The following is a 13,356-nucleotide window of genomic DNA, read 5'->3' as shown; positions in this document are numbered from 1 at the left end:
AGTATCACTTTCTTCCAGTGGAATAAACTTAAATGACTAAAACAAATCTGTACTTTATAAATGTTTACTTTAATTCCAAAATAGCTGCATACACATTTACAGGGTCACTTAAACAGCACATTGAATAAATTGCATATATTTACTGTAGCCTTTTTTATCCTTTTAGGTTTGCTACTGAGGTGTCTCTATCACTATTTTTTAAAGYTTTCTCCCAATACTTTTCTATGTTTTATTAAACAAATAAACTTTCAAATTATTAGCGTTGTCTAATAAAGAATGAATGTAAACGTGATAGTAAGAGCGTGCCACTTCCCCTTTAAAATTATGATGTCGGTATTTTTCTGGGATGAAGTCATAACTTTAGGTTTTTTGTGACAACCACACTGAGCCATGCTGTATACAGACAGTACTGATGACTAAGAGAATAACATGTTTACATCACAAATGAAGATGTGTAATTAAATCATAGTTCCACTGAATTCAATGGAAAACTGCTGCAAACTTGCATAGAGATTTCACTTATGATACCTTCAAGTTAAATGAACAAAACGACATAAAAGATGGGAAAAATTCAGTGTATAGTCCTCATTAACAAGAAGCTAGGAAAGTAACAGTAGCACAGATCAAGACTTAGAAACACTGACAGGGAAGACTGCTGAAGTTTAAAAAATACTTAATTCTTTAATCCAATATTAGCAATGCTTCATTCTGTCAACACTGAACAATTAATACAATCTCCCCCAAATACAGAAAAAGATGTATTTCTGAACATAGAATGCCTGAACAGTCAAGAGTAATATTTATATGTCTGACTGYAGAGGAAATACAGACAGCTATTGGGCCAGAAGTTCCATCATCTTGATACTATTCCAGGAAATATGATACGGATCTCTGAGTCTCCGCTTAGTCAGCTGAAGATGTTTGCTTAGGAGTATCCTAATTTGTATGTGGTGGTGGTACTTCCAAGGAAGGGAGAAGGATGGATGGAGAAAGAGAACTAGGAAGATGGTAACTGAGTCAGAACAGAGACATAATGCACTGCATTTGACATGATCTTCCTTCACAGCAGGAGACAGACCTTCCTATGAAAGGTTTGTCGACTTTTCTGTAGGAAGCACGATGCAAACAACAGTTAAATTAGCTTAATCCAGGTGGGACTCATACAAAATCAGGATGTAACCACTGTGAAGCAAAACAAGGCACCCTTCTACCACCCTGGTCCGCCTTCTCCCTGTAAGGACTGCGCCATCGCAGAAGGGAGGCAGCAGACAGTCTGGCTCACAGCATTCTCCCAGCCTTACTTAAAAATTTATTTCCATACCAAGAATCCCAATGAATTATTGTTTAGTGCTTTTCAACTGATGGATTAATTAGTAAGAGATGTTGAAAACAGTAATAATAAAAAAGGCTTTCAGTTATTAGAGAAAACTCTGAAAGTTTAGTGTATCAAAGGTCAGTATTTACTATTAGTCACTACACAGCAATACCAATTACTACTTTTCTATGGTCCTATTGGGAAAACTGCTCTTCAGTACCAGACAGGGCTGACTTCACAGTGCTACACAGCAGGTGATCCAGCTTCAATCTAAGCACAGGGCCAATACAGTTGACACAAGATTCAACAATATTGGTCCATTTAATTTTCAAATAAAAATTTAAAGAAGGAAAAGACAGATGGACTGAACAAGAGATAGCTTTCATCTTGGCACAAAGGGTTATCTTATTCTAATTGTTGCACTGCAATTTGATTAATTTTATTTTACAGGAAATATATTAATTCTTCATCCATTGTATTATCTAGACAGGAAATGTTATCAGTCATAGACAAAGCTATTAGTCTGGTATTACTCAGAATATTTGCTAATCTGTGCCATATAGCTAAGCCTCCGAGAGATAACTGTCATTGTAATTTCCCCTCTGTAACTTTTTAATATCTGGCTTCAGAAGACAGTTTTTGTTTATAATATACTTTTGCACCACTCAGAGTGTTAAGAGTACATGTATCAAACACCTGTTATTCTATCAGTGATTTTAAATCAGGAACATTCTTTATCTGGAAATCCAACAACATCTGTCCAAGTGCTTTGCCCTGTAAGAAAACAAAAAAAACCACAATCATCTTACTATCCAAATACACCACTTTTTAAATTCATTTTCTAAAACTGTTAAATAGGATTTATTTCCCCATAATCAGCACAAACAACAGGCACTCATTATGTTTTATAATTTTTTTTTGTTTCTCTCTCTACCTCTTTCTGAATTTTGGGTAAGTTTTCTGAAGCCTTGGATTATATATTCACACAAGTTATATTTACCTTTTCCATTCATTTGGCTTTCTCATTTGTAAATAAAAATAAGTAAAGAAAACTATATGGTTAAGATTTTCAAGCACGTAATCCTAATTAGATGGAGCAGAGTTTCTTCAATTTTTTTGTTACCCAGTGCAAATCTTTTTTTTTCAGTTTCAATTCTGCCATCTGATTCACACTGACCACTGTATTACTTTGGGATTAGTCTTGGTGACAATGCTGAGATTATTTTCAAATCAAAGCATTTCTCAGCCTATGGTGGCAAAATTACACTTCACTGTAGCCACAGCATTGCCATGTTAAGGAATCTTATCATCAAGTTTAAGATGTTTCAAATACTTAATACCTGAAATGTACACTCTCAAAATCTTTTAGTTTCAGATCCAAATAATGTGGCCACCACGAAAGAACTCCCCCCCCCGATTTTGTATTTATATTAATTAGCTATAATTTAACTATATTAATCACAGGCTTAGCTTGATGTGGCTTTGCAGAAGGCTTGCAAATTCAAATGGAGTTCACAGCTGATGGCTGCTCTATGTACAAGGAAACACTTAATGAAAACTATCTAGTAAATTCTTGTTCTCCAAAATTTGAATAGCATTTTTGAGAAGCTGATTTAACCAGTACATCTRAAAACAAAGGCAACACATTGCAAAGGACATCCAACTCCTTAGTATTCAAATCATTTACCTTTTACACACACACACATCTTTTCCAATAAATATTCTGTATCAACCCTATACTTCACTACATATTTTTTAAACCTTCAAACAATGCAGTAGATAATGTGTATTCATGTGAAATTAAAAAGAATTACAGAGTCAAAAGTACTGCTTACAGTTCCAGCCCAAAATCTGGTTATAAAGAGACTGTGCAATATATGGTTATAAAAGATTACTACACTGAAGCAATGCTTAGATACACGCCTGTGGGTCACTTCTTAGGGATGCTACACCACCACCACCAAGGGAATTCTTCAGAACAAAATTTAATCCATGGATTCCTGGCAACTCGTATCTGCAAAATAAAATTTATAAGCTGATTTTTTTAGTAATTAAAAAAAAAAAAAAATTGTACAGAACATCAAGCAGAGGAAACATGTAAAAATTTTAAGCTTGTAATGGTGTCCCCCACTGCCAAATCAAGCATACAAGTCAATTGAAATTAACCCATGGCCTTCCCCCTTGTTTCTCCCCCTTCACAGAACCACAGAAGGGTTGAGGTTGGAAGGGACCTCTGGAGATCATCTAGTCCAACCCCTGTGCTCACGCAGGGTCACCTACAGCATGTTAGACAGGGCTGCAGCCAGGTGGGCCTCGAATATCTCCAGAGAAGGAGACTCCACCACCTCTCTGGGCAACGTGTTCCAGTGCTTTGTCACTTCTTCCTCACAGGAAAGAAGCTTTTCCTCATATTCAGGCAGAACTTCCGTGTTTCAGTTTGTGCCTGTTGCCCATTATCCTGTTGCTTGGCACCACTGAAAAGAGTTTGGCCCCACCCTCTTGACAACCTCTCTTAAGGTATTTGTAAAAGTTTGGCAAATTGCTCTTAGCTTCCTAATAAAACTGTTTCAAATTCAATAAGCCTACAGAATATTTCCATTTGCCCGTCCTTGCACAGTTTTTCAGTGTTTTGTCTTCTTCCTTGTATTTTTTCTGGTGTTTCTATGTTTTTTGTTTTCGTCCAATATTTCATCTAAACACTCGATGGCTTTCCTTTATTTCCTTAAGAAAGAAATTTATGACATGAAGAGTAAATGAAAAAGAGCATGTTTAATTCCTGCTATGTCTACAGATGTTTGACTGCTACAATTTAAATCACACTTTCTCCAACACTATTTTTTCTTTAGTCATCTATCTGATTTTTGTCAACTTGTGACGGATTCATCTGCCCTCTAAAATAGCTGCAATTTCTTGCAGTGCTCCTTCACCTTGAGCTTCATATTACTGATTTTGTCACTCTGAGGTATATCCTTTTCAGTCCTGTTTCAACTGACAGGATTCAGTCCTGTTTCAGCTGTTGCTGATATTCACTGCTCAGTATGCCCTTGCACCTTGGACACATGATCAAAATCGCTACTGGCAGCAGCTGTGGTCAACCTACGATTCTGCTAAATGGACTGGCAAATGCTTTAGTTCTCGACATGTTCCTGCAAGCAGTATTCATGGAGTGTCTTGCCCTCTGCACCTGACTTCTAGGCCACGATTTTTTATTTTCTGTCCACTTTTTTATTATYGCATTCTACTTTAGTACTAACTTTGCTAGTTGTTTTCAGGGGAAAATTGGTGTTAGTGTTCTGTTGCCCCTACTTTGGAAGCAGCTATAAAACTGAAGTCCCGACAAAAGATTATGAAAAAGTATCTGATCAATACAGCAAATAGTATATACTAAGCTAGTCAAGCATTTTAACTTTTTTTTTAAAAAAAGAGAAAACTCTTTCCTTCTTCCAACCACATTTGATTTCTAATACTTCTTTAAAATCATCAGATGTTAATTTTTAAGTCACTGTACACAAAATATCAGACAGATAACCTACTATTAACAAGATGGAGGGCAAAATGTCTTAAAACAAATAAACAAAAAAAATCCTTTCCTTTCACACACAGTATGATCTTACATCTACCCTACATCTGACTACATCATCCATGCAATTTTTAATGGCAGTCATAGTCAGAATGTTTGTATGTGTATATAGAGAAAAAGGATGGCCGGCATTCTTATTTAAACTTAGAACAAGTTTCTGCCTGAATAGAGTTATCTCTTCCCTGCCGTCCCTTCGATTGGACTGACTTTTCCTGTTGGGCTTGCACATCACTGCTATGCACAAGAGCAAAACTGCCATTAACTCGAGAACAATGCTTCCTACCTAGGTGGGGGAAAAAGCAATTTCACTGATTTTTTAAAAGAAAATCTTTCATTACTGTATTACCTGAAAACCTGGAAGCATCTGAGTTTTCAGTTATAACTATCAAAAAACCCCCATCTTTTCTCTCCATGTGGCATTCCTATTTATTTTAACAACCTTACRGAAAAAGAATGAAAGGCAATTGGCTGCTAACCTCTGGTCAGTGGTGAGGTAGAGTCGATGTTATGTTTTTAGTACCCAAAAGAATATATATATATATATTTTTAAATCATTCTCATTTTAGGTAAAGGAAATGAAGAGAAATGAAAGAGTAYGATAGCTCTTTTTTATGACAATAAAAACTAAAAATTAAACAAGTATTTTAAAAAGAAACTGCACAATCTGAAGCACATGAGCATAATCCTTATAATCCTAAACATTTCCACAAAACGATCTATTCTTTTCCCCAGTAGTTTTACAATTCACTCACAGAGCTCCATTATCACATCATTAAAAGAAGCCAAACCCAGGAACAGATAATCTAATTAATCAAAATAAATTGGCTTTAGCCAGACACAGCAAATTTCAACTTCTATTTACAAACATAAACAGAATGAAGGAACTACAACAAAACAATTTCTAGAAGTATCATTACAAGGCATGACGCTTATTTTTTTTGGCCTTCTCTGCTCTGTTTCAGAGAAAATTCAATTACATGTCTTGATATCAGAATTTATTAGATGCAGAGGTTTGTTAGCACTTACAAAATAGAGGGCAAGATCTGCACTGAGCAGCTTACTGAGATAAAGAACAGTACTTGCAACTCAGAAAGAACAGAGGTTAAAATAGCCCCAAGCTCCCTCCRAGCATGGAGTTGCACCTTTCTGAGCCAGACTCCTTAAAGGACCAGAAAAGATGCTTAACAGTTTATCCAGCACCCATGAAAACATACATTGRTTTTGGTGGAATCTCCATCTTTGCAGTATAATTGATTTTGTATCAAAAACAAGTTTAGCAATACTGAAGACTGAATAGCCTGTTGCAATATTAGAATTGTATATCGTAAGACAGTCAACAGGTTTTTAAACCTTAGGAGGATGAGCCCTATTATCTCCTACTACAAGAACATTTACTAGTCCCCAGAAAGGACCCTAAGCATCAGCTACGGGAATGAAAATGTTGTGTTGTCTGTTTACTGGCAGAGGCTACTCTAGATAAATACCAGGTAAATGTATCCTGTTTAGGACACACATCCTCTTCTCATATTTTGAAAACGGAAACTTAGATGTATTYTTTTCCTTTAAATTCTGGTTTGGTGAGTGCAGCAAAAATGCAGGTGAGACCAAGGGTGGGGGAAACTTGAAAGAAATACATTCTCTACTCCGAAGTGAGTAAACTTTATAAAAATTAAAGCATTCTGCAGAGATAGTGATAGGATCAGGTAGTTTTGGGCTTCAATTCACAATGGCTTTGTGTACACTTTTCATATGGTATCTTAGGGATTTCAAGCTCCCAGTTCTGCAACGGCTCTGAGGCTTAGGAAGCCTCATTTACTAAGGCTCCCATAGTCTCCAAATGGTTCAAAGATGAGGGAAAAATACATTTCTCAAATTGCTTTAGAAGTTATTTCTATTTCTGTACTCYATCCAGAGCATATTCTCTATAGAGGCATATTTGTACTGGAATAACAACAACAACAAATCCATAACATTAATACGCTGATTTGGAGACCTCATGATGCCTCCAATAAACTGAAAGTTTATTGTAGTTTTTTGTACAAAAGCCTTTGTATAGCTTCAGAAGAAATAACTAGGTTTACACATGCATTTTCTTTTTTAAGGACTATTATTATTTAAAATACGTGTTTATAAAAGTGTTTATAAAAGCTTTGTTATTTAAAAATGCAAAAGAAGATACATAAAGATATACTAAAGACAATACAGGCAGATTTGTAATATTTATGTTAATATACTTCAAAATAATTTCTGATACCATCGTGTAGCTATCTGCAACTGTGGACTGAGCAGCAAACTACTCACCTTGTTACTAGTCTTTCTTCAGGCTGTTCTCGCTCTAAAAGGTGTTGGAAGTAGTTCTCTAAGGCCTGAGCAGTTAAAGTTTTCTTTAGGTATGGATAGTAGAGGGGATGCCGTGCTATCACACCTGTCAGGCATAGTAGGTGTTAGCTGGAATATAAGCTATTAAAACCAATTTGCACTTTTTCTTTACAAACTGATTTGAGAGCACCCTCTCATCTGAAACTGTACACATGGCTCCTCTTTAATGAACACCTAAATAAAATAGTATGACAGATTTCCATCTGTCATCAGAGAGGTAGTGTGGAACATGACATGAAGGAATGCTCCCAGACTGATACTGGACACTCTTCTGGTTGCAAACAGTCTCTGTCACTGAGACACCTAAAGAACAACAACAAAATCACAACAACAAATCCACATGCAGTTCTCTTCCCTAAACAGCTCCTATGATTTAGGCAAGTAATTGCAAGTAGTCGTAATAAAGCATTACCAGGTCAGTTAGGGCACAGTAACTGAAGCTTTGGTTCTTGCCTCACTCCTTGCATGAGATTCTGTTCTAAATGGGAGAAATTTCAGTTGCATTGTTTTTGCCGTAAGTAGGCTTTAATAAGCATTATGTAACTTCACGCTGAACCTGAGGTTCCACAGCAGGACTAGGAAAGCAGGAGATTTGCCTCTCATAGGAATTTGTTTCTCAGTGCAAAGATCTTTGTAGCTTTGGATTTCAAAGTTTAAATTAATCTTACAGATCAAGTGTTTTGTTGTTGTTCTTTAATAAAGCAATGATTTCTCTATATCTAAGGAAGTCTATTAACTGTTGTTCACAATTTGGCAATACTGTGCTGCAATAAAGGCCAACTACAGTTTGAACAAAAATAAATCAGAAGTCCTTCATTCTTCAACCCAAAAAAAGAGTTTCACAGACCAGAGTAAGAAAAACATATTCCTTAGATATAAATGAACAAAATTTATCAGTTTTAGCACAACAGCTATTAGCAAATCAAATCCCAAACGCACCTTAAATTCATAATGAGCTTTGAACACCACACGCTCTCATCTTCCAACAAGTAAGAGAGCCATTTGTTGCATGCAGAAGTAAGGAATAGAAGGAATTATTAAACAATGCAAGAAGCAGCAAAATCAATGTAAAGAGACTGCATACTGAAATACACCATTTGGATTAACAATGTAATTAAAAATAATCTCTTACATGTAAGAAAGACTTTTGTCTTTCCTAACACTGTAGATGTTAAAGCCAGATATATATTAAGAAGTTCACATATGGAAATATTATACATGATCAGATAATAAAGAGATTATATTAGATAACACATATGCACAAATAAGTAGCAATTAAGACATAAAGCAAACCTTAAAAAGACATTGCTTAACTTTGGGGAGTTTCGCTTTGCAAATTTGTAGAATGAYTTGCAAATATTGTTTTAGTACCTCAGATTTCAACAGCTGCTAAACAGAAAACTGCAAAAATTCCATTAGTAAGATCCTAGGTTTACATAGATTAATTTTTCTTTCACCATCAAGACAATAATCAAAAAAAAGGGTGATGTGAGAGATTTCCAAAAAATCAAGAGCAGCACTGGGTGCCTACCTCTTATTGAAAATCTTCCATCACTTTATAAGGAAAGCAAAAGAAGAATACCTATGTTTGCAGAGTTGCCTTTGTCTCCACTTCTAGTATAGGCAAGGTCTTCTAAGCGGTAAGTATGTGGACCACTTGGCAGATCTATACAATATGAAAATGAGTACATTTTAACAACAGCTACAAATAATGRTATGCTTTGAAGAAGTAACCATCTTTTCAGTCTGTATTTCCTGCATTGTTTGTAGTACACCCACAAAATTTCCCAAAGCTTTTTTCACATCAGAACATCTACCAAAYGATCAGTCAGACTGGGGGCCGAATTACCAAACTGATCTCTCCTGCTCTATTTCTTAGCTCCCTTTTACAGCTCAATGCTGTGCCAGCTATCACCTCTCCCACCACCCTTGAATTCATCTTGGTGTTAGCAATCTATTATTTATAAAGCAGACACAGTAGCCATTTCTCATTTCTTGACTGGCTGACAACTTCTGTCCCATTAATAAATATCCCTCTGCTTTCAATGTTCGYGGAAAAGCTACTGTCCCAACAACTAGTTGCTGTCCGTAGAAAACGGTCACAACTCCCCTTTGAAGACAATGTGTCTCTCTCATAATCTCTACTATAAAGATTACTTACTCAGTTACATAGAAAGATCCCATGATTTTGAAGAAATAACTAATTTTGTAACTATTTTAGTATTATATAATATGATTCATGAGCTCCTAGTAATTACCCTATCCTCTATGTGTAAGCGTGCACACAKGTGTATACACACACATAAAGGCAGCAAGCAGCTAACTCAACCAAACCCTGAAATTCAATCTTGTAGAACCATACTGTCATCTACATAGTTTAAGCAAGGTWTGATGGTTTAGATTCATAGCTCAGACCTCTTCAAATTGTGCAACTGTTGATTAATAACAGTAGTAAATTGTCACCATCTAGTTCCTGTTCCCCACAGAGAGAGATGAAGTGTTCATTTTGCTGCTGAGTTTCAGTATTTGCTGGTAGGAGAATATTAGTGAAACTTAAAACCTTGGTTTATCCCAGTTTTTAGGCAGAGAGAATCTAGTGATTTCCAACTAGTTTTGCTTCTGTTCCTATTTCCCTGTGGCCTTATCAGCTCTCTTGGCACCCAGGGCTCCAACAGTCCATTTACTTTTCAGTCCCAGCATCTCTAGCAGATTGACTTACACTCATGTATAGACTTCTCATCTGCTCAGTTACCAGTTCCTCCCCTRTTTCCCCTTCCTGGCATTTTCTCATGTTTCCATACATAACTTAGCAGCTTTTCCTCTCTCTTTGCTGCTTGGACACCAGTAGGGGGAACATTCAGAGCACAAAAGTGACAGTCTCCCTGCTTTCTGATCCAATTTCTGGTGCAACAGCTGTGSGTGGTAGCCACAAGAAGCAATTTCAGGGAAGTCTTGCTGGGTCTATAAACAGTTTAGATGAGGCATTTAGTACAGACTCATGATTCAGAGCGCGTTAGCTCTGAAACGTCAACAAATGTTTACTGAATACATAAGAAATGTTATTCTTCAGGTACTATACTTCCCATTTTGAGTAGATTTTTGCAGATTGTAGGAATTCCTTCTAAAATTCTTCCTGACTTTAAAAATCTCTGCTATAAAACATGAAGCTACTGCACCATTTTCAAATAAAATACTTKTAAGACTTTTCAGCATGGCCAAACATTTTTATCAAGAACTTGCTGACAAGCTTCTAAAGGTTTTTCCTTGTATTTTCAAAATGATTCAGCCTATGGCATATGCTTGTCATTGAAATTTTCAGGGTAATGGGTTAAACTGACACATTTTAAGCATTTAAGCATTTTGTTACTGCTTCTGTTGATAATTTGTTGATCAAAGTAGGTTTTTTCTTATTTTACAGAATTAAAGATAGAATACTAAAGATATTATGCTCTAAATGAGCCAAATATGGAATGCTGACTAAAGGTAGGCTGTCTTAAAAATTCATTAGTGTAACTATGCCGATTTAAATCAATTCTCAAGGTAYCAAGGTGTACTTAAATTACACACCAAAACAAATTTAACGATATGATTAAGTTTAAATTAAATTTAATCTGAAGTGTATCTGCTATTAAGGTGTGAGTAAATATACACTCTGCAAGCAACTGTCAGCTGACAAGCTAAACCCAGCCCTAGCCAAATTCTCATCACCTTCAGCTCCTTTCTCTCTAGAGAATTACTGTATCTTACAATCTGTTCATATTAAACAAACACAAGCCAGACTGATTTAGAGAGCTGTAGTAAAACTGGTAAGAGGGAAAATAGGTGTAAGTTCTACTACTCACAGTTTTTACTGTCCCTATCAGGAAAGGAGGCTGCAAGTCCATGGCAGTAGCAACTAGAGAGATCCCAAAAGTTAATTAGGGTACGGGAGATAGCATGGATGACAAAATGCCTCGCTACAGCAATGATAGATAATTTTTATAGTATAACTTAGCTCATGCTAATTATTTTGATTGGAAAGGATCAGGGGTCACTTAAATATGCTAGCAGAGCTACTTCTGTAAGTGGCAGTAACAGGGAAAGCAGTAACAAACAYGCGGCTGGCCACAGCAAACCTCTTCTATTGGTACAGCTGGATCAGAGAGACGACACCTACTCATGCCTCAAACAACAACGTATTGCTGTTAAATTGCTTTAGTTAAGACCTTATGTTGTATAACACATATTCGGTCCCTGTCAGAAACAAGTTGAAAGAGTGATTATAGTTGAGTCTAGCATTATGGATCTTCACTGGTAATATATCACAATAGCATCCAATTTAAAATGATAAAAGCASATCATAACAACARACAACATAAACCTAGATTTGTTTTGAGCYTGATGATCGTGCRGCCTAGCTACGTTCACTTCCAGGAAAAATGCAAGCAGAAATGGGCCATGAAACTTGCCAGAAAATATTGCAATGTCTATTTATTTAATTGGGAAATATTATTTGTGATTAAACACCAATTTCATCAAAAGAGAGCATCTGAAACAGTTCAGCTGAAGGTCATTGCTCATTTTGGCTAAATCTACATCACCACAGAAATCATATTATTTTAAATAATTTTTTTCTTTTCACAAGTCAAGAAAAAAATGTAGTGTTTCCTTAAAGGTTGAAATTTGAGAAAGTTTAAACTGTATAAGCTGTAGGAGTCTTCTTCATCAAACAACATTTTACGGTCTTTGACAGTGTCCCTTTACAAAACCAGTTCTAGAAAGTGTTCTGGTGTTCTCATTTACTATTATCCTAATTATTTATCCTTCATCATCTGTTTATCAGGAAGCTGTTTTCATTTAATAAACATCTCAAACAAATCTACAAAGGAATTCTCTTCGAAGCTAGGGCAAATGGTGAATTCAAATTCCTCCCTCCCAGAACCACTTCTAGCAGCATTTTTGAAATCCATTTTCACATATTTTTCTTATCAGTTCAAAGAGAACTAACAGTCCCTCTCGCTTGAGATAACCATAAAACATAAAGAAAAATATTTCCCCCCTTACTAAATGCTGACAGAAGATGTTTCACGAGAAGTTACTCCTTTTAGAGTCTAACTCATTTGTCTGTTTCCCATACATACTGTCCATGTATGAAGCAACAGAAGTAGGTAAGTTTTCAGTCACATCCAGAAAACAATTCTATTTACAGCTAAGGGCAAAAGTTTAGAGGTCTTTCTCAGGGGAAACAACTAGAGGACTTCTGTTGACCCTCAAAAGTGAAGTTTAGCTTGAAWAAAGCCTGAAGAATTTAGGACTTAAAACACAGATGTTAGGCACCTCAGAATGTTTCCTCTAATGATAAGAAGGCATTTGACAGCAACAAGAAGTCTAATAGCTTTTTGTTTCACCTATATTTAGCAATGCAGYCCCCCTGAAAAAGTTAGAAGCTTTGCTAATCCCTTTATTAAACAGGAAAAAATGACTTCCTATTTCTTAACTTGCCCAGTTTACYATTTTTCAGTCTTAGTTAAATCCCCTACAGCCTTCCCTGGAACTCCCAGGTATCAAATAGATTCTGCTATAAGATTAGATTTGCAACAGACATATGCAAGAGATAAATACATACTTAAGACTTTAACTAGCTTCTGTGTGACACAGAAGAAATCATCCATTAAAAACATGTTTGAAAGGACAGGGGAAAATGAAATCGCTCATGGCAATTTGGCATTCAATACCAGTGATTTTCAAAGAGCAATATGCATTTCACATCCATATGCATATTCAAAGATTATTCTACATGATATAGAATATTCCCCATTAACTTAAAATTAGTAGTCTCTTTATTCTATTACTGGTTTTGGGAAATACTCTACTACCAGTTTTAAGAAGTATCACCTATAATTGGAACCCAGAATAAATCTTAATATTTTTATCCCCTTGCATTRTTATTTTCTTTTAAAGTATACACTGACTCAAATACCTGAAGTATTCTCTTAGCATAARTATTATTTTCAGTAATAACTCTAACAAGTAATCTTTAATTTAAATCTCTAATCACCTCATTTAGATTTGAAACTATCTAGAGTTTTAAATTAATTCTCTA

At 35.7% G+C, this 13,356-nt stretch overlaps 1 protein-coding gene across 1 annotated transcript in view; it reads right to left on the bottom strand.

The window, feature by feature from the left end:
- Nucleotides 1-656: 656 nt before the first annotated feature.
- Nucleotides 657-13,356, bottom strand: part of LOC146598269 (uncharacterized) — a 66,075-nt gene continuing 53,375 nt past the window's right edge. Inside the window, exons 16-19 of the mRNA XM_085300651.1 lie at nt 8,857-8,940; nt 7,197-7,320; nt 3,239-3,329; nt 657-2,089 (exon numbers count right to left, since the gene is read on the bottom strand). Of these exons, the coding sequence (XP_085156777.1) occupies nt 2,015-2,089; nt 3,239-3,329; nt 7,197-7,320; nt 8,857-8,940 (374 nt within the window). The 3' untranslated portion in view covers nt 657-2,014. The remainder of the gene's footprint in view (nt 2,090-3,238; nt 3,330-7,196; nt 7,321-8,856; nt 8,941-13,356) is intronic.

The sequence above is a fragment of the Rhea americana genome, unplaced genomic scaffold (assembly GCF_003343005.1).
Source record: "Rhea americana isolate MKP2758 unplaced genomic scaffold, rheAme1 scaffold_167, whole genome shotgun sequence".
In the NCBI taxonomy this organism is placed as follows: Eukaryota; Metazoa; Chordata; class Aves; order Rheiformes; family Rheidae; genus Rhea; species Rhea americana.
Note: the sequence above shows the minus strand (reverse complement) of the source record. Positions and strands in the feature narration are given on the sequence as shown.